The sequence below is a fragment of the Cyanistes caeruleus genome, chromosome 6 (assembly GCF_971803275.1).
Source record: "Cyanistes caeruleus chromosome 6, bCyaCae1.hap1.1, whole genome shotgun sequence".
NCBI lineage: Eukaryota > Metazoa > Chordata > Aves > Passeriformes > Paridae > Cyanistes > Cyanistes caeruleus.
The window spans coordinates 66,917,343-66,937,345 of record NC_141706.1 but is presented as its reverse complement, the minus strand read 5'-3'; the positions used below and the strand labels follow the sequence as shown (position 1 = coordinate 66,937,345).

The window sequence follows — 20,003 nt, the reverse complement described above, 5'->3', positions numbered from 1 at the left end:
TGTTGTGATGAGAGAGGCTGCTGCTCTCCTGACAGCATTCCCACCCTGCTTCCCTGCCACAGGGATCCAGAAGAACACTGGGAACAGCCCCTCCTCAGAAAAACCTCTCCATCCCGTGAGTCAAACTGTTCCCAGCCAGCATTCCCGAAGGACAGGAGCAGCACCTCGCCCTGGAAATGCAGGATGGAAAATGGGCTCCCAGCCCAGGCTGGGAGGGGATACAGAAGTGCCTGTGCCCAGGACCTGGGCAGGGAATGGGGAAGAGGAATTTGCCCAGAGCAGCTGTGGCTGCCCCTGGATCCCTGGAAGTGTCCAAGGCCAGGCTGGACAGGGCTTGGAGCAGCCTGGGACAGTGGAAGGGGTCCCTGCCATGGTAGGGGGCGTGGAATGAGATGGGATTTAAGGTCTAAACCTTAAACCTTTTTAAGGTCTAAACCTTTCCCTAAACCAAGACAAGGTCCTTTCCAACCCAAACCATCCTGGGATTCCCTGGAGCCCCAGTGGCTCTCACCTCCTCTCCTTGGCAGAGAGGTGCCTGCGGCCCTGGGCCCTGCTGTCGCTCTGAGGAGGGAAAGGCAGTTTAGGGCAGATCCTGGCCAGCAGCTCCCACTGCTCTGGGCCACCCATTGGAGCTGGGACCTTACCAAGTTGGGCTCTTCCTCTTTGGGGATGATTTTCTGCAGGGATCTGTGGGGAGATGGAAAAAGAGCTCATCAGCAGGTGTAGGGCAGTTCACCATGGATGCACCAAACCTGGGCAGCTTGGTTGTAACTTTCAGCTTTCTAGAGCTTGGCAATCCCAGTTTTGGTGACTGGAAAAGGCAGGAATACTGGGATTCACTTTAGAAAACAATCTCAGCTCTGTGCCAGCTCCTCTCAGGCACACACAAACAACAGACACAGCCTGAGCACCGAGGGAGCCCCAGTGTGCAGCCTCCAAGGCACACAGCCCCACGAGCACCCACCCAATCCCTGCTCCTTGCACCCTCTAAAGAGTCCCACTTCCAGGGACAACAGGGACACGAGCTCATCCCACAGTCTCGTGTGGAGCAGAGCCAGCTCAGGGCTCTGCTTCTCAGCTGTGAGCAGCCCTGAAAGGAAAACGAGGCAGCATTCCCACTGCTGAGCACAGAAAGAAGGGATGGCACCACATCCCAGCCTTGTCCTGGCAGTGTTTTAGGAGACCCTCAGGTGACCCCAGCTGCTGCTTCTCTCACCTCTGGGACTGAAGGTGTGACAGGTCGATTGTTGTGTCTGGATAATTCACCTCTTCCTCCTTCACCTCCCTCTTGGGCTCTGGATGTTCCTCCTCAGATTCTCCATCATCCTCCTCGGAATCAGCCTCTGGAGCAGGAGTGTTCCCTGCTCCCTGCTCCAGCTCAGCAACACCCTCCTCACGGCTGCTCTCAGCTGTGGCTTCCACATCCTCTGGAGCTTCCTCACCCTCAGCTTTTTCCTCCTCACTGCTGCTGTCTCCTCCATCTGGGGCACACAGGGCAGGAAAACAGAAACACCAAACTGATCCATCATCCCAGGATGGTTTGGGCTGGGAGGAACATTAAATCCCACCCACTTCCACCTCTGCCATGGCAGGGACACCTCCCACTGTCCCAGGCTGCTCCAAGCCCTGTCCAGCCTGGCCTTGGGCACTCCCAGGGATCCAGGGGCAGCCACAGCTTCTCTGGGCACCCTGTGCCAGGGCCTGCCCACCCACCCAGCCAGGAATTCCTTCCCAATATCCATCCATCCCTGCCCTCTGGCAGTGTGAAACCAATTCCCCTTTGTTCTATCAGTGATCCAGACTCCAGGGGGATGGCCCAGACCCTGAAGGATCCCCCCCAGCAGCACCCACAGCACCCAGTCCCTCCCTCTGTACCTAAAAGCTCCACCTCCTCAGCCACCAGCTCGCTGGCACTGCTGGAAACTGTGTCCACATCCTCGTCCTGGACTTTGACCTTCCTCTCTTCCCGGTGTCTCCAGACACAGCTTTCATCCACCTAAAAACGAGGAGCCTCTGGTGATGTTCACAGAACACCTCACTCAGCTTTTTCTTCCCTTTTTAACACTTTTTGTCATCAAAAAGCAAGAAAATGAAACCAGACCCAAGCGTGCCAACCTCACAAGTCAGGGTGACACACGGAGCTGCACTCCCAGATTCCCTGAACATTTCCATGCCCCAAACAGAGCTGGGATAACAACCCTGGCACAGGCAGGAAGGTCCAGAGTCTGTTTGAAATGCAGACAGTGCTCACTGGGCTGAGATGGAAATGAAAGCAGAGGCATTATCAGCAAAAAGCCTTTTATGGGATTTGTCCCAGTGGGAAAAGAAGTAATTGGGAATACACTGATAAGCAAGATGTAGAAAATAAGAACCCCTGCAGCTCAAAGCAAATTACAAAAGCCAGCAGGAGCTGCATGGGAAAAGCTGTACCTTAAACAAGAAGCTGAAGCCCATCATCAGATAGGAAGGTGGAAGGAAATTCTTTTTCCCTGAAAAACAAAGGGAGAGTCTCATGAGGAGGTTTAGCAGTCATGCTGCAGGATGTACTTCCAAAATTCATTTTTATTAGAGGCTTTAGGCTACCAAAAAATTACACTGGGGCTTATTTTATCTCTGGGATGAGAACAGGAGAGCTCAAAAGCAGCTGAGTTAATGAACTCTGCCCAGGGCTCAGCTCAACATGCTGCTGCAGCTGCCTGGCACTCAGACTAAGCCATTCCCAACAGATTTCTGGGAGAAGAGTGGGATCTGCTGCCACTGCAGGACAGCCCAGCACCTTTGGGAAAACATCCCATTCCCACTGTTCCCTTGTGCCTCACCTCGGATCATGAAGCTCCCAGTGGTGAGATATTCTCCCGTGGGGGCAGTTTTAGACACCTAGAAGAAACCCGTGATAAACTGTTAAAGATCTCTGTGACAGAAGGCAAATGTCAGGTGACAGCAGCACCAAGGGAACAATGGTTCAACAAGAGCTCAACTCCTGGGAACAGCTCTGCAGGACTCCACAGCCAAGGGGTTCCTTCTCTCCTCTCCTCTGCAGGGAATTCTCCTAAGGGATGTTCCAATCCAATCACACACTGCCAGCACTGTGTTTTAGGAGCCCTGAGTAACTCAGGAAATAAAGCCAGGATACACTCAGGAGCATTCAGGGAATAAAGCCACCACCAGTTTGGTGTGATCTCCACACTCTCACACACAAATCTGATCCACACTCATCAGCTCCTGCCTGTGGTCACACCCCAATTCCTGGGATGCTGTGCTGGGAAGCTCCTGCCTGATGCTCACCTGGCTGTGGGAGACCCACCAGGCGCTGGTGACCACGCGGGCGTCCCAGGCAGCGCTGTAGCACAGCGCCATGGTCCCGGCCTCCGTCAGCGTCCGCGGCGGGATGGGCTCACCTGGGAACACCCATTCCATTAAACCCTGCCCTAATCCAGCCTGGGAGCTTCCCAGGAAGGACTGATTCCCGTCCCAAGGGAAGGCACTGCCAGCTCAGGGCCCCACAGGTACCTGAGGGGTTCTTGATCACGCAGCTGGTGGCTCCGTGCAGATCCGCGTGCACGTAGATGTCCCCTGGGAAACAGGAGGCTGAAGTCAGATCCACACATCCCTGGAGCCAGAGAAGTCTCCAGTGTCAGATGGAAATGCCTGGTCTGGCTGCAAGGGGCAGGGTGTGGACACAGGAGCCTTTCAGTCCATCCTTGTCGCAGGGAGAATCAGCTCCTCCGCTCCTGAGGGGAGCCCGTCCGAGCTGTTCTCACCCCACGGCACCAGAGGAACTCCCATCACCAAAATTCCCTTTGAGCCAGGGCCCAGCTCAAGGACAAAGCAGAGAGACCTTCCCAAGTCACTCCTGGACGTTCACAGGACTGGGAAAGAGGAGGAAACCACACCTCCCCTCCGTGGGCTCACCTGGTTTGAGGTAGCGCTTCACGATCAGCTCGTTCTGCTGCTGATCCCTGCCAGCAATCACCAGGTAGTTCTCAGAGCTGATGAACCACAGGAACTTCTCAAACCTGCCAAATTCCAGCAAATCCAGGGTGTGAGAAACACCTGGAACTAACAGGACACTGCACAGGTAGTTTTGGATACCAAACCCAGAATATCCATCTCACATCTACAATTTATGATACTGGAAATATTTTTACTCCCATCCACAGGTCTGGGATGTAAAAACAAGGCATGGGACAACTACAGCATCACTGGCAGTGAGATCTGGAGATGGAACAGAAGTACCATCACCAAAGTCCTCCTATTTAGTTTTCTTTTAATATTTCAGCCTAATTTAATCACCTAATTTAATAATTAGGTGATTAAAAGCTTTGAGGTTTAATTTCATTTGTTTGTTGTTTTTTCAAGCACAGAAGCACAGAATGGGCTGGGTTGGAAGGGACCTTAAAGCTCATCCAGTCCCACTGGACCACACCTTCCACTATCCCAGGTTGCTCCAAGCCTGGCCTTGGACACTTCCAGGGATCCAGGGGCAGCCACAGCTGCTATCCCTGGGAACCATTCTGGGATTCTCTGACTTTGTGAAGCACCTTTAAGGAGATTCCACCCAAAGTGCAGTGCTCAGAAATCCTAAATAGCTCCACTCCCAGTCCAGGGAAGATCCGTCCTGCCACGGGACATGAGAGAAGGACGATGGAGCTGTACTTGCCAATAGACCTTTCTGGCTTTCTGGATGGTGCTGACTGTCTGAACTTCCCTCAGGGTTTGCTTCGTCTTCTTCTCAGCTGATTTAAAAGCCTGTTTGGACAGAAAGCACCGTCAGCATCCAGCAGGAATCACGGAATTCCCAACTGAACACTGGGAAAGTTGGTAGGAAATGGCTCTGGGCTTGATGACAGGCTCCAGCCAGCCCTGCCCCTGTGAGACAGCTGCTCCTACAACTCCACCCTGCAGAGCTGCTCCCTGAAATGAGCAGCTCCTGGATTGGAGGGATTCCCACTAATTCTCCACTCCAAGTCCTGGTCTGTCAGAACCTCCACCTGTTCTGAGTATTCCCAATGCCACTGGTGGAAGAGGAGGATCCACCAGGGATCTGCAATCCTCCACTGAGCTCAAAATGTCAAGAATGAAACAACCCTGGGTGATTGTTTTGCCGTTTCCTGTTCTGTTAGGGCTGCTTAGATCAGGTCAGGATTTCCCCCTGAGCAGTGGCAGGGATTTTCCTTTTAAATATCTTCTAAAATCCAAGGAAAAAAAAATACCTTTTCTGCAGCTTCCACTGTTTTCTGAGTTTTCTTAGCTGCGTGTCTTTTGTGATCGTAGTACCTGTGAAACACAAGTGTTTGTCCCTGTAATCCCAGCAGATCCATCCCTTTATCCTTGTCCCACTTATCCCAGGCTTCTGCTTTTTGTTCCATGGGCAGACCTGGACTCCAAATTCAATCAGTGTGACAGGCACAGAGCAGCTGCTCTGCACCAGGGGACCAAGGAAATTCCCATCCCAGAGCTCAGGACAAGCTGACATTTCAGTTTTTAACTCTGATTTTTAACAAGATATCCCAAAACCCTTCCTCCTGCAATATTATCACCAACAACTGCACACCCAGAGAAATTCCTCCTACAAAAACACACATTTACTGAAAAAAAAATCTTACTTTTTGGCATTGGCATAGGCAGACAAATTGAGATCAACATCAACCAATAAGGGTTTGTTTTTCTGAGGTTTCTTCAACTGTTTGGTTTTATTCTTTTTCTTTTTTCCTTTTGGTTCTTCTGTTTCTTCCTTCTCTACATCAGCATCGTCCTCCTCCTCCTCCTCCTCTTCAGACAACACATAGGGGTTCCTAAAAACACACAACATCAGGAGATTAAGATGAAAATAACTGGTTAATTTTTAATTCTTGGTGCAAAGTGCTCTTAATTTAATTCTCTCAGAAGTTTGGGAATGGCCTAAGGAGCCTCTGAGCCCTTCACTCTGTGCAGACACAGGAAGCCCTGGAATGCTTCATGTGCCAACCATTTTTTGTCAGTCAGATTTGGGAGGAAAAAAGAAAACAAAAGCAGAAAACAAAGAGCCCAGTTTTCCCAAGCCAAGGAAGTGACTAAAAACAAGTTTATTCTATAAACTGACATTTCTGAAACAGAGGTTAACTAAAAATCCACGGATCAACTCAGCTTTTATATCACAACTTGTGGGTATAAAAAAAGCTATTTTGGGGTATTCTTTGATCTCTAAGCTCCTGCTGCAGGCACTCACCTCAGCAGCATGGTGATGTGGTTTGTCTGCAGCTTTAACTCTTTGATTGCCGTGGCCACGGGGTCCCCCTGGGCCTGGGCCTCCTTGACGATGGCGCCGATCTCGGTCCAGTCGATCTGGTTGGCCAAGGCGCTCCGGACCACCTGGATGGCTCTGTCCACCACCTCCAGGTTCATCTCTATCAGCTCTCCCTTCAGCTTATCAGCTTCCTTGGGGAAAGGAGGAGCTTGCAGCCACTGCAGCTAAGCATGTGCTCAGCAAGGGTTTTTTTAACAAAAATGGAAGCAGTGGTGAAGAAATCCAAGAACGGATCCCAACTCCAGTGCTGCCAATCCCTGGAAGTGTTCCAGGCCAGGCTGGAGCTACCTGGATTCCCTCCCAACCAAACCATCCCATGGTGCTGTGATTATGCTTTTTTTTTTTTAAAATTAAAACCCAAAATCTGTCTTACCTGAGCCTGCTGGAGAGCTTCCAGTCTGTGCTCATGGTCCCTACGGACATTTTCAAGTTTCTTCAATGCTTGTTTTTCCTTTTAAATACAAGATGGCCAAAAAAGAAATAGAAATATAAATCCAAATGGCATGAGGTAATCACTGCAAGAAGCAAGAGAAGCCTCTGGAAATTTGGGAGCAGTCCCAGCTGCCCAGGCCTGGATCAGGACCCACCTGCTGCAAGGCCTTCAGATCAATCTTCTGCCCCTCCAGCTTGGAGTAGAACTCATCTGTGGCCTGCAGGAGAGAATTGGGTTGGAGAATCCCCAGGCCTGACTCAGAGCAGGCAGAGTCAGCACTAGAAGAGGTGCCAGAGGCTGAAACAACCTCCAGGAGCTTTCTCCATTTCCCTTCCCGTGGGATGAATCCAGCAGGACACTCAGGGCTGTGTCTCACCACAAACACAGATGAAAAAGCAATGGCTCACCTTTTTTTGCTAAGAAATGATGGAAAAGAAGCTGCTTTGGTTCAGATTAAAGGGTTGCAAAGCCAGATGTGCCTGCCCCGAGCTCCTGCTGCTTCACTGGGTCACTTAGAAAACACCAAGACCCAGAATGCCTAAGAACAGCTCCTGGTGTCCCAGCTGTGCTTAAAGCACGAGGTGAGGAAACTTTGGGGCTGTTCAGATCATCAGAGTGACTTTGGACAAGGGATGGAGGGAGAGGACACAGGGAATGGCTTCCCACTGCCACAGGGCAGGGATGGATGGGAGACTGGGAAGGAATTCCTGGCTGAGAGGGTGAGGAAGGCCTGGAATGGAATTCCCAGAGCAGCTGTGGCTGCCCCTGGATCCCTGGCAGTGCCCAAGGCCAGGCTGGATGGGGTTGGAGCAGCCTGGGATAGGGGAAGGAGGAGGAATGACAGGAGGTGCAATGGGATGGGATTTGAGCCCCTTCCAGCCCAAACCAGGCTGGGAGTCTGTGATCAGTGAAGGAGATGACAGAAACTCAGGCAGGAAGCAGGGCAGGAGCGTGGAGTGGGAATTCTGGAGATCAAGGTCAGGAACAAGAGGCAATGAATGACTCCAGAGGTTCATGAGGCGAGGAGCAGAAAGGACAATACCCAAGGAAACACCAAAGAAGAGGCCTGAGGCTTTCAGCGCAGTAACAGGAGAAGTGTAAATGTGATTGTGTCCCAACTGTTAACTCCAGAGACAACTCAGCTCCAGCTCTCCAGAAATAAAACATTTGGGATCCTCTGCCTGCAAACTTGCACCTCCCTCACAGGTTCCACACTCCAGGAACTGAGCTCAGGGTCCAGCACTGCCCAGCTGCAGCCTCAAAGTCCTGTCTGAGCTGGTATTTTCTCATCAAGCATTCATCCATAAATGAATCATCCTTTCCAAAGTCTCTGCTCTCATTAACAAGCCCTGCACTGTGTTTTAATTACTCTTTGTAGCAGCAGTCAATTCAAGCACTTAAGTACAGCATCAGCAAAAGCACTGTACCTTATTGAATGAGTCAAATTCCAAGTAGGGACATTTTGAATGTTGAGAAAACAAGAAAGGATGAAATTCCTCATATCTGTAAAATACACATTTGATATTATCACCTGAAAACTAATTTCTGTTATGCAGACTAGTAGAAAAAAAGGGAAGAAATACTTCAGATATTTACGTGTAGATGTCTTCTGCTGGTTTATCTGGTTCCAGACTTGGCTTTTTCTCCCTTTTCTGGATAACATAACCCTGAAAGAACACAAAAATAGCATTTGTCTGTGGAAAGGCTTAAGTATCATCAATAAATAATTCCAGCAGGGAACCTGTGCCTGACCCACTGCCTTGTCTTGACTCCAATTTCTTCTGGAAAAAGAAGAGAACTTCTTCCAACCCTCAGGACTACCCCATAAATGCAGAGTTCATGTGCAGAATTTATTACAGAACCTATTAAAACCCAAGTGCAAATCTCCCAGGATTTATACAATCTGCCTGTGCATTATTTAATTGCTGCCCAGCCTGTGGAAAGAAGCAATTTTTATTCCACCTCAGCAGCACCTGAGAGCCAGGAATAAAATCCACAGCTGGGAAGAGCAGGAATTGCACATCCTGAGGAATTCCTGCTTGTCATTTTAACTCTGCAATTCCAAATAATTGATAACCCACCCCAGACCCACCTTTCCACTGAAGTTGTCAGTGAGGGCCATGTATTCCTCTGCTTTCTCTAGAGCTGAAAGAACCTTTTCAAGGTTTTCTGAAGAGAAAACAGCAGAAATATTTCATCCCTGGTGCTTCACTCCAGCAATTATTGCTCACTTTGAACAGGAGACTAAGTTTACATCTGGGAAATTTTTAATATAAAAATCTATTTAGATGCTTTTAGCACATAATTATTAAAGTTTCAGAAGGAAGGAAAGACCCCACCAAATACCAGGACTTCATGAAACTAAAGCTGCTGAGCATAAACCATGTGAGAAGTTATTTTTTTTACAGCACCACAATGCAGCAGGAAGGAAAAAATCCTCTGGATTTATGGCAAATATAAAGCACAAGAGGAAAATAAGACTGCAGGATTAAATAAGAATGATTTTATTACCCAAATCTTTAATTTCCCAATAAATGTAAAGCTGCTACTTTAGCAAATCCCCAGTGTTTGCTACAAACATTTGGATGTTAATTCTTCTTGTCAAACACCCTTTGCACAACCAGAACTCACCTCATGGGTGAGGTGCTACCTCACTCTAAAACCATGTAGACTACAGGAACAATCTGATATTTTATCTCCAATTTATGCAATAATCAAGAGTTTTAACTCAAAGAAGGCTGGTTGCCAAGCTAAAAACATTAAAAATAAACCCACATGGTGACAACCACAGGTTTAGTCATCAATTTGGGAAAAAAAACACTACACAGACATAAAAATCCCCTCATTTGTGGCCCAGCCTTTAAAATATTACACCTTTTTTTTCCAGATGTTGATCTATTTTGACAGCTCCAGAAAATCCAGCTTCTATAAGGCAGTGCTCAATGAGTGTGGCCCCATAAGCTGTTAAAAAAAAAGAGAAATAAAGAAGGATCATCTGCAGAAAATATTCACAATTTGCATTAAAAAAAATAAGTCTGGACACAAGAGTGTGAGAAGAGTGAGAAGTGCCAAAAATCAGGGAAGGGGCAGGAGGAGAGGGTGAGAAACAGCCAAAATTCCCACAAAGGGAAAAAACTGTGGGGATTTTAGAGTGGAGCAGCTGTGCCTGGTAATGGGATCAGTAACACCACGTGAGGTCGAGGTTTCCTACGTGACAGGATCAGAAATACCAAATTCCAGCATGGATCCAGCAAAACTGGGATCAATCATTACAATTATTACAACAATCATTAGCAGTTACACAGTAATATTATGATGATAGCAATTATTTAGGGTGGAGAAAGAAAGGGAAAAGGGTGGTGAAAAGGAGAATCAGGAGATGGGGAAAGTAATGCTTAGGTGTGATTGGAGCTGTTCAGGAAATTCTCTGCTCCAGCAGCGTTGCCAGGTCAGGAGGAAAACCCAGCTTGTTCTGATGACCTCACACAAGACAAATTTGGTTCTGTGCTCAGGAAAATCTGACTTTACACCTACAGCTCCTATTTGGTACCAGGATGGTGCAAAATGCCCCAAGGCAGAGCTGCAGCAGAGCCACTGCCAGGCTCAGCTCTGTGCAGATGCCTTGGAATCAATAAATCCCCATTTCCCAAGACAGCCTGGGCTAGGGGAAGGTGTCCATGCCCATGGCAGGGATGGAATGAGATGAGCTTTAAGGTCCCCTCCAATCCAAACCACTCCAGGCTTCTGTGAGAAGTTATCCAAATTTTCCAGCATGACCTAACACACATTGAGTGACCTCATTTCATCTTCTAACAAAGCCCAATTACTTACGAAGGAGCGGGTTAAGAACTCTCTTCAGCTGTTCCCCTTTGGGTGCATTTGATACGATTTCAGTTAACCTGCAGGAGAAAATGGAGAGTTGCAACCCCAAAGAATAATGTGTTTTTAAACATTAAACATTAAAACATTTTAAAACACTGCATTGCTTAGAAGCTACAAAACATTTCCAGCCTTAAAAAATGAAACTAAAACTGGCCTGTAATAGGTGAGGAACCACCCAAAGATTCTCACAGATCTGAAGAATTTGGGTTTATCCCAATAAATCCACCATTTATGAGCTCTGAAACTGAAATTACCTGTCCAAGGTTGGCAGAGGCACAGGAGCTTTTGCACTGCCCACAATAAATTCACCGTTTATAAGCTCTGAAATTGAAATTACCTGTCCAAGGTTGGCAGAGACACAGGAACTTTTGCACTGCCCACAACAAATACACCATTTATGAGCTCTGAAATTACCTGTCCAGGGTTGGCAGAGGCACAGGAACCTTTGCACTGTCCACCGGGTACCGCTCCCGGACTGCAAACCTGACGTCGTCCGCCTCATCCGTGCGGAACCTCAGGATGTTGAGGATGAGGTACTCGTGGTCGGTGAGGACGACGTTCCCCTGGGAGCACAGGGACCCTCAGCGAGGCCAGCCCGGTGTCCCTGCCCTGGGGGACACTGCAGGAGCCTCCCTCACCCTGTCATAGAGCTCCAGGATCAGGTGGTAGGCGGCCTGCTCGCTGCCGAACTGCAGGTCCACGATGCGGTCGATGCCCAGCTGGCTGACGCTCACCAACCTCCGCGTCTTCAAATGCTTGCGGCACTGCGGGACACGCCTCCAGTTTGAGCCTCCCCGTTTTTCAGATGGCTGCTGCTTTAGTGAGTAACTCTAAAATTCCTGTCAGCTACTGCTCTCCTGATTTATCCAGACAAAACAATTCCTCTCTAGGCCTGGGACTCAAGGACACTTCACTGGCTTGGGCCCTCAAAAATGTAAACAACAGTGAATTAATTAGAGGGGCAAACCTGGAGTAAGTGACTTCGTTACCTGGAGTTGTAATTGGACAATTAAGCTCTGGTATGCAAACAGACCAAGCTTTTACCTGTCAAAATACCTCGTGTTGTTGTCCCACCTGGGTGTAGTCCCTGCACTGCCCAAGGTGTGCCCTTTGAGGGCCTTTCTATAAATCCCTTTACCCTTTAACTCTGTCTGGCCTCTGTTCTGGGTAGTCTGTCCAAGCATCAGAGGGGTGGGAAAAATGTCTGGAAAACATCTGGAAACATCTGGGAATGGCTTGGCTATAGAGCCCTCCTGCAGCACCAACCACTTCCTATTTAACTCAAATATCACAGGAGTAAAAATGTTGGTGCTCACCAAAGTAACACCGTCATTTTTATAATTAGAAATATAATTGAGCCCAATTCTTAACACTTAGACATTTTCTTCCATGTTGTTTGTTTATCTCAAGGGAGCAGCTGGTTCAAATCCTAAGAGTTTCCTTTGTAAAGAGAACTGGGATTATCCCTGTATCCGTGTCTGCCGTGGAAAACCAACCCAGGGAATCCCTGCTGAGACATTTCTGGCTGCACATAGAGGATGAACAGATCCATGGGAGCCATCCCAGGCTGTATCCCCATGGATCTACCCATGGATGCACCTGCAGCAGCCCAGCCTAAGAGCCTGGAGCAAGGCCTGAACCCCCAGAGCTCAGCAGAACGAACAGAGGGCTCTGTACCACAGGGTGCTGCATCCAGCAACTGAAAATTCACACAATCCAACTGGAATGACAAGGGTTTAGTTGGAGCAACATTCCAGAAGGTCTGGGAGGTCCAGAAGACATCCAGGTGATCAGCAGTAGTTTTTATAAATTTAAATATTCACTGTTTCAGGCACTGAACATCACTGATGTGACCCCAAGCCTGTGTTTGCTCTCCCCTTGTCCTCGGCCACCCACTGGATCAGGATTCACCAGGATAACCTTTCCCTATTTTCTTGCCTCCAAGGACAGAGCATGAACATTCCTTCCTGATAGCCAGACACTTTATTAAAAAACAAACTCTGGTGAGTTTACCTTCATGGCAAAGCTCGATGGCATCATGTTCTTTGGCCACTCAAACTCCGTCAGGTGGATGCGGATCCCGGATTCCAGCAGCAGCGTGGCCTTGCAGTCCGGCCTGGGGGCAAAACAAAGGAGCTGCACCCCAAAATCCCCAGGGATCCCTTCCAAGTGAGGATATTTTGGGATTCCACGTGGCACAAGAGCAGCCACCCCACCACCCACCGGTTTGCAGAGTGGTTCCCTCCCCATATCCCATTTCCTAAGAACTTTTTTGGTAAAAATCACTGCATTTTACTAAAAAACAGCAGAATTTAATTAAAAACAAGTCAGAAATTACTGCAGACAATTAAAAAAATCTAGTTTTTACACAGCATTTTAAAAGAATTTTTAAATAAAGTTGTTTAAAGCTCTTACTTTTGCAGGCGAATGAGATAGGTCTTGTTATCCACATCATAAACATTGTTCACTCTCATCCCCAACAAGCTGCCAAAAGGAAAACAAGGAATGCTTTGGAGAATCCAAAACACAACTGGCTGGGAAAATCCCAGTGGCAATGAAAATACACAGAAAGGCAAGTTATGATAAATTACCAAGGAGTACCCAAAAGGGCAGCAAAGGGAGATTAATGGAATAAGATGGAAGCAACAACCATGGAGAGATGGAGAAACTGCTCTTAAAACACAGCAATGAAGAGAGGGAGAAAATGAGATGGAGACTCATTAATTAAATTAATGGATAAAATGCAGAAAGCTGCCAGTTCCTGCTCCTCTTTGTGGCAGGGATGCAGAATGTACTGGTGGTACTGGTTATACTGGAGCTCCTCTGGCAGCACAGGCCACCAGTGATCCCATTAAGGGCACTGAACTGGCCCCGGGGTGTCAGTCCCTCCCTGCAGAGTGGGGCTGCACATGCAGAGCGCCCTGGACACCAGGAATGTGTCAGAGCTCCACAGGGATGAGAGGAGCTTCCCAAATGGAAAACTGGGAATGCTCCCCTGGAGAAGGGAAGGCTCCAGGGAGAGCTCAGAGCCCCTTGCAGGGCCTGAAGGGGCTCCAGGAGAGCTGGAGAGGGGACAAGGGATGGAGGGACAGGACACAGGGAATGGCTCCCAGTGCCAGAGGGCAGGGATGGATGGGAGATTGGGAATTCCTGACTGGGAGGGTGGTGAGAAGCTGGAACAGAATTCCCAGAGAAGCTGTGGCTGCTCTTGGATCCCTGGGAGTGTCCAAGGCCAGGTTGGACGGGGTTTGGAGCAGCCTGGGACAGTGGAAGGTGTCCCTGCCATGGCAGGGGTGCGATGGGATGGCAGAGGGGCTGAGGGGGTTCTGCAGAGCCCAGGCAGGGCAGTGCTGAGGGGCAGAGCTGGGAGAGCAGGACACGATGGAGGAGCAGAGCCCGCACAGCCCTGAGCCTACAGCGGGGCGGGGAAGCCGAGCCAGGACCAGGAGCACGGCCAGGAGGAGCAGGGACACAACCAGAACCAGAACCAGAACCAGAACCAGGACCAGGACGAGCAGCAGGAGCAGCGGCAGGACCAGGACCCACCGGGCCGGGCTGCGCTCCCCGGGGCCGCACGGGCGGGGAGTGCCGGTACCTCTGCCGCAGCTCGGCGAGCACCGCGCGGATATCGACGGTGCTGAAGCGGGACTTCATGGCGCCGGAACCGCCCGCCGAGACCGGCAGGGATCCCGGCCCTTCACAGCTCCGGGCCCCTCACAGCTCCCGGTCCCTCACAGCTCCCGGCGCTCCGCGGCCGCCCCGCGCCTGCGCCCATGGGTGCTACGGGTCGCGTCCGGCGCCAATCCCCGGCGCTCCGCGGCCGCGCATGGGCCGAGCCGGGCGCTGCGATGCCGCCCGCGACCGACAGGAGGCGCTGTGAGCGCGGGAACTCTGAGGGGGCGCGCGGCGAGAGGGACCTAGGGGTGACAAAAAACGTCCGGGGGTGACCAAAAAGGGTCCGTGTATGACCAAAGGGCCCCGGGAGAGGGTGGCAAAAGGGGGATAAAAAGGGGCGCGAGAGGGTCCCGTGTGTGACAAAGGGGTCCCGTGTGTCTCTGTTGAGCAGGGCAGAGGAGGCCGCGTGTGTCCGTGTCGGGCAGCAGGGGGATCCCGCGGGACCCCTTGTATCGGTGTGTGGTGGAGATGTGCGATTTGAGGTGAGATTTGTGTGTGAGGTTTGCCGGGCGCTGTGCATTGAGCAATGGAGCGGCGCGGGGCGCGGTGCGGTGTTGTGGCGGTAGGAGGCGGTGTTGTGGCGTGTTGGGGTCGGGGCGAAAAGGGGGATTTGTGGGGGGATTGGCGTGGATTTGGGGTGGGCCGGGGCAAAAGGGGAGCCCGCGTGTCTCTGTGTTGCCCAGGCTACGCTGGCGTGGCTATTCACAGGCGCGATCCCGCTACTGACCGCCACGGGAGCTTTGACCTGCTCCGTCTCCGACCTGGGCCGGTTCACCCCTCCTTAGTCAACCTGGTGTCCCGCAGCTCCCCGCGGGTCACCATATTGATGGCGGCCTTAGCTTGGACGCCCGCTCGGCACAGCGCACGGCAGCCCAGAACTCCTGGGCTCAAGCGATCCGTCGGGCTCAGCCTCCCCGGCAGCTGGGACTACAGGCGCGCGCCACCGCGCCCGGCGCTGCCTGCCCGCTCCGCCGGCAATACGGCTTGTGCAGAGCCACCCCCGGCCCGCCTCCCGCTGCTCCGGATCCTCCCCCTGCTCCTCCTCCTGCTCCTCCTCCTCTCCTTTTCCTCCTCTTCCACCGTCTCTCCTCTGCTTTCTCCTCGTCTTCTTCCTCCTTCTTTTCCTTTGTCCTTTCCCCTCTTCTCTTCCCTGCCCCTTTCCCCTTTTCTTTCCCCCTTCCCATTTCTCTTTCCCCTCCCCCTTTCTCCTTTCTCCATTGCCCTTCCCCTTCTTCCTTTTCTTCCCCATTTCCCTTCTTCCCTCTTCTCCTTTTCCTTATCCCTTCCCATTCCCTTTCCTCACTCTTCTCCTTTTTTTTATCCCTTCCCATTCTCCTTCCTTTCCTTCCTCCTTCCCCTTTCTTTCCCCTTTCACCTTCTTCCCCATCTTCCTTTACGCGTTCCCCTTCTTCTTTACATCCGTACCCCTTCTCCTTCCCCATTCTATTTCTCTTTCCCTTTTCCCCTTCTCCTTTCCCTTCTCCCTCCCTTCCTATTTCCCCTTTCTCTCCATCCCCATCTCACCCCCACTTCAGTTTTCCCTGCTGAGGAAGCCGCCAGGCCAAGGAAAGAGCTTCCCCTCCCCATCCTTAGCACAAACCCAAAATCTTCACTTCTTACACAATTTGGGCGTTGTTACCAGAGGTTCACAGTGGGATTTTGGATCAGGGGCTCCCTCAGGAGCCATATCCACACTGAACTTCCACCAACAGCCCAAAATCCCAACCTCAGCCTTCCCAGCACCCGGATCCCATCCCCAAACCAGCAGGTCCAGCTGTTCTGCAGATTCCCAGATCCTGTGGGAGCTCTGCCTGGCCACACAGTGGAAGTGGGGAACACAGGGAACGTCCTTGAGCTCCCTCTGCTTTAAGTTTCAAAACGCTTGGATAGACAGGAATGGTTTTTGAGGAGGTTTCAGCTGCTGAGGAAGCCCAAACCCCTCCTCTGGAGCCAGAGGCACACCCTGATGCTGTTTGCAGCTCACGCCAAGCGAGGCACAGCTCTCCGGGACAGCTCCGGACAGAGCAGATCAGGGATGTCCTGCTTTGGAAAACTCCTCGCAGAGCAAAATTTCCCCGTTTGCCGGTGTTTTCCTGAGAGTGTAAAGCTCAGAGCCGAGGACACGGGTGAGCTGTGACAGTAAATACTCTCGGAGCTGAACAACGAGAGGCTCCGGGGAGCTGGAACGCCTCGGTCTGGAGCGGCGGGGAGGGGTGGCACTGACTGCAGCCCAAAAGGCGATGGGAAATCCTGCTGCCCGGCACTCGAAACCGGCATTTCCCAGTTTAACACTCACATCTGCTGGGATCCCAATCCCAACGCATCCCACCAAAACCTGAGCGCGCCGGGGTGGGCGAGGCTGGCGCGGCATCTTCAGACCGAGCATCCCTGGGAGCGCTTTTGCCTTTCCCTGCTGCTGTGGCTGCTCCGTGGCACAGAGAGCTGACAAAGGGCTGGGTCCGAGGGGAAAAGATGCCAAAAGAGGCTGGGGAGGGGGACAAAAATGCCAGGAGAGGCTGGGGAGGGGGACAAAGGTGCCAAAAGAGGCTGGGGAGGGGGACAAAGATGCCAGGAGAGGCTGGGGAGGGGGACAAAGGTGCCAAAAGAGGCTGGGGATGGGTACAAAGATGCTAGGAGAGGCTGGGGAGGGGGACAAAGGTGCCAAAAGAGGCTGGGGAGGGGGACAGAGGTACCAAAAGAGGCTGGGTCCCGCCCTGTCACCCGGGCTGCGCTCCAGGGTCTGTTCACAGGCGCGATCCCGCTACTGACCGCCACGGGAGCTTTGACCTGCTCCGTCTCCGACCTGGGCCGGTTCACCCCTCCTTAGGCGACCTGGTGACCCCCGGCTCCCCCAGGATCACCATATCGATGCCGGCCTTAGCTTGGACGCCCGCTCGGCACAGCCCCCTGCAGCCCAGAACCCCCGGGCTCAGCGATCCGCCAGCCTCAGCCTCCCCGGAGCTTGGATTACAGGCACAAGCCACCGTGCCCGGCTGCTCCTCGGGGCTGTCTCCGCTCCCCATCACCCCGGCACCGGCCTCGGGAACTCCTCAGCGCTGCAGCAGCACGGTGGGAGGAGCAGCAGGCGCCCGAAGGAAAATCGAGCTCTTCGAGTGAGTATCCAATTCGATACTTTGGTTTACACAGGCCAGGTTATGCTGTTGCAGGCTGAAAATTTAAGTTCGTGCTCTGGGATGTGCCCAGAGAGAGCTCAGAAGGATTTGCAGAACGTCTGAGAGGCAGCCTGTGCCCTGCAGGTGTAATGAGCTGAATGATTCTCAGCAAAGCATATAAAAATAACAAAAACCTAAAGCAAGGAATAAAACTCAGGCTCTTCCTGCTTTTATCCATTCCCTGCCATAACAGGGACACTTTCACTGAGGATTTTTCATCTTAACTCTGTGTTTTGCTTCTGTCAAAGAGACGTGCCCCAGGTATCCCGTGGGAATAACTGGTTCCTCTCCTCCACGGTTGGAATTGCGTTTCTCCAGTGCAGAGGTCAAGGTGAGGGTGACCTGCCCAAGCAGGGATGTGCTCCTGCTCCTGCTCCAGGCAGGGCCACTCCTCCTGCCCTGCCAGACCCGCCCAGGAGGTGCCTGAGCACTTCCAGCTCGCCCCGAGCTACTGGAGCAAAGTCCAGAGCTGAAGTCCGCAGGGCAATCCCATCTCAGAGAAGGAAAATAAGATTTTCCCCAGCCTGGAGCCTTAAGGATGTCAGGACTGCATGGGAGAGATCCCAGGTCCTGTTCTGGGCTCTTTTTATCTCCTTAAGGAAGAGCTGTTGGTGACAGCTGGAGTTTTGGCTAAAGGCATTAGGATAATGATTTAGGGGTCAAGGCATGAGGAGAGGGAGGCCTGGCATGCACAAACAGGGGAGAAAGGCAAATCATCCCCACAGAAACAACACTGAACACATCCAGGCACCCCCTCCCATCCCCTCCTCCTGCCACAAACACGTTTTTCCTCACGTGAAAAAACCATAGCAGGATGGATTTGAGAGCAGGGACATGAAACTACGTGTTTTTCTGGAGAAAATCTGATGGGGACAGGCTTGGCAGACTGAGGAGGGCACAGTGAGGATGCAGAGGGAGGGTGTGACAGAGCACCAAAGCAACAGCTGAGATGGAAAATGAGCCCGCTCCGAGCTGGGGACAGCTCAGGAGCTCAGGGCTGAGCCCAGGGGGTGCCCTGCCCTCTGCAGCTCATCCCACAGCCCTCCAATCCCACCCAGCGGGAGCAGCTGCTCCAGGATCCCGCTGAGCTCCCCACGGGGGCTTTGTGCTCAGAGTTCTGGCTAAGCCAGGCTCCAGCCCCACAAAGAACCAGCCTGGGGATCCTCCTGAGCTCCAAAACTCCTCCTTCCGAGGGCCAGGCAACAACAGAATCACAGAACAGAACCACAGAATACCCTGAGCTGAAGGGACCCACGAGGATCATCGAGTCCAGCTCCTGGCTGGACACCCCAAAATCCCACCATGAGCCTCAAATTATTCTTGTTAAGGCTGCAGGATTTCTCAGGCTGGTGTTGCCATGGTGGTGATCCAGGGTTTTGGCCAGGCAGGATTCAAACCCCTCTTCATTTCCTCTTTCTGCTCCTGAGAACACCCTGGGAAAGGGGGACCCAGCTTGTTTGCCACTAGTACCTGTAAAGACATCTTGATGTACTTAAGATACACAAAAACCCCCAAAATATTCTGGAATTGTAGAATCCCTGAATGGTTTGTGTGGGAAAGGAGCTTAAATCCCACCCCATCCCACCCCTGGCATCCAGGGGCATCCAAAGGTATTGAAAACCTGTTCCAATACCTCCCCACCCTCTGAATAAAGAATTCCTTCCCAATCTCCCATCCATCCCTGCCCTCTGGCACTGGGAGCCATTCCCTGTGTCCTGTCCCTCCATCCCTTGTCCCCAGCCCCTCTCCAGCTCTCCTGGAGCCCCTTCAGGCCCTGCCAGGGGCTCTGAGCTCTCCCTGGATCCTTCTCCAGGGTGTCAGACTGATTTTCCTGTCCTCACTTCCAGAGGGGGCTGGAGGAATGGATACCAGGACAGGGCTTTCTCCTGATGACACCTGTGGGATTTCATTGATTCTTTAGGATCCTCCAGGCATCCTTGCAGCACGCTCAGGCTTCCAGAGACCTCTGCAGGCAGGATATTCTCCAGCACCCCCTCCCTCCTGCACTTGGTTAACGGGATGGGAAGATCCAGGGATGTCTCTGATAGCACACGCACCTTTGGAGGTTTCAGGTTCAACTTCCTGCCAATCCCAGCTGCTTCTGCATCCCAAAATCACAGGAAACGGGGCTGAGACCTCCATGGGAACCATCCCCACCTCTCCCTGCCCTCAGGCAGGAATGGCCAAGTGCTCTGGGAAAGGCCTCTCTCCCTGACTCACCCAGCTCAGGACACTTGGCCATTGTGGAGATATCTCCATGACAAATCCACCCCTGGAATGCCATTGTTGTAGGGAGGATGTAATTTGTTTTCACAACAGGAGAATTTATCCAACACAGATACTAAACCCAGAGTGTTATTATATTTCCTTTTCCTTCCTTGGAAAGCCACAAAGGTCTTTGAAGGATCAGTGCAACAGAGCCTTTCCCATCTCTGTCAAGAGGAAGCGAGGAAAGATGAGCTGCACCACATCCAAACAGGTTTGGCCTGATGGTCCAAAGAGATTGGAATTTGATTTCTGTTCAAAGAGATAAAAATTCTCTGATTGATGAGCA

General features: G+C 51.6%; 1 protein-coding gene, 1 long non-coding RNA gene and 2 other non-coding genes across 4 annotated transcripts in view; 1 reads left to right on the top strand and 3 right to left on the bottom strand.

Annotated features, from left to right (window-relative positions):
* The window catches only part of NEMF (nuclear export mediator factor), a 17,931-nt gene extending 3,255 nt beyond the window's left edge, over positions 1-14,676 (bottom strand). The window contains exons 1-25 of the mRNA XM_023927225.2: positions 14,197-14,676; positions 13,017-13,085; positions 12,615-12,717; positions 11,240-11,365; positions 11,016-11,164; positions 10,551-10,618; positions 9,594-9,680; positions 8,812-8,888; positions 8,316-8,386; positions 8,147-8,222; positions 6,874-6,936; positions 6,660-6,737; positions 6,209-6,417; positions 5,607-5,795; positions 5,214-5,277; positions 4,661-4,749; positions 3,913-4,016; positions 3,511-3,573; positions 3,286-3,398; positions 2,820-2,877; positions 2,431-2,489; positions 1,876-1,996; positions 1,217-1,481; positions 645-687; positions 512-561 (exon numbers count right to left, since the gene is read on the bottom strand). Of these exons, the coding sequence (XP_023782993.2) occupies positions 512-561; positions 645-687; positions 1,217-1,481; positions 1,876-1,996; positions 2,431-2,489; positions 2,820-2,877; positions 3,286-3,398; positions 3,511-3,573; positions 3,913-4,016; positions 4,661-4,749; positions 5,214-5,277; positions 5,607-5,795; positions 6,209-6,417; positions 6,660-6,737; positions 6,874-6,936; positions 8,147-8,222; positions 8,316-8,386; positions 8,812-8,888; positions 9,594-9,680; positions 10,551-10,618; positions 11,016-11,164; positions 11,240-11,365; positions 12,615-12,717; positions 13,017-13,085; positions 14,197-14,255 (2,453 nt within the window). The 5' untranslated portion in view covers positions 14,256-14,676. The remainder of the gene's footprint in view (positions 1-511; positions 562-644; positions 688-1,216; positions 1,482-1,875; positions 1,997-2,430; positions 2,490-2,819; positions 2,878-3,285; positions 3,399-3,510; positions 3,574-3,912; positions 4,017-4,660; positions 4,750-5,213; positions 5,278-5,606; positions 5,796-6,208; positions 6,418-6,659; positions 6,738-6,873; positions 6,937-8,146; positions 8,223-8,315; positions 8,387-8,811; positions 8,889-9,593; positions 9,681-10,550; positions 10,619-11,015; positions 11,165-11,239; positions 11,366-12,614; positions 12,718-13,016; positions 13,086-14,196) is intronic.
* Positions 14,478-20,003, top strand: LOC147652802 (uncharacterized). The gene is made up of 5 exons (XR_015287979.1): positions 14,478-14,557; positions 14,668-14,758; positions 16,256-16,402; positions 17,104-17,389; positions 19,836-20,003. It is a non-coding gene; the product is annotated as an uncharacterized LOC147652802 (long non-coding RNA).
* On the bottom strand, positions 14,931-15,230 carry LOC147652804 (signal recognition particle RNA). Its single transcript, XR_015288807.1, has one exon.
* Positions 16,973-17,270, bottom strand: LOC147652803 (signal recognition particle RNA). The gene has a single exon (XR_015288806.1).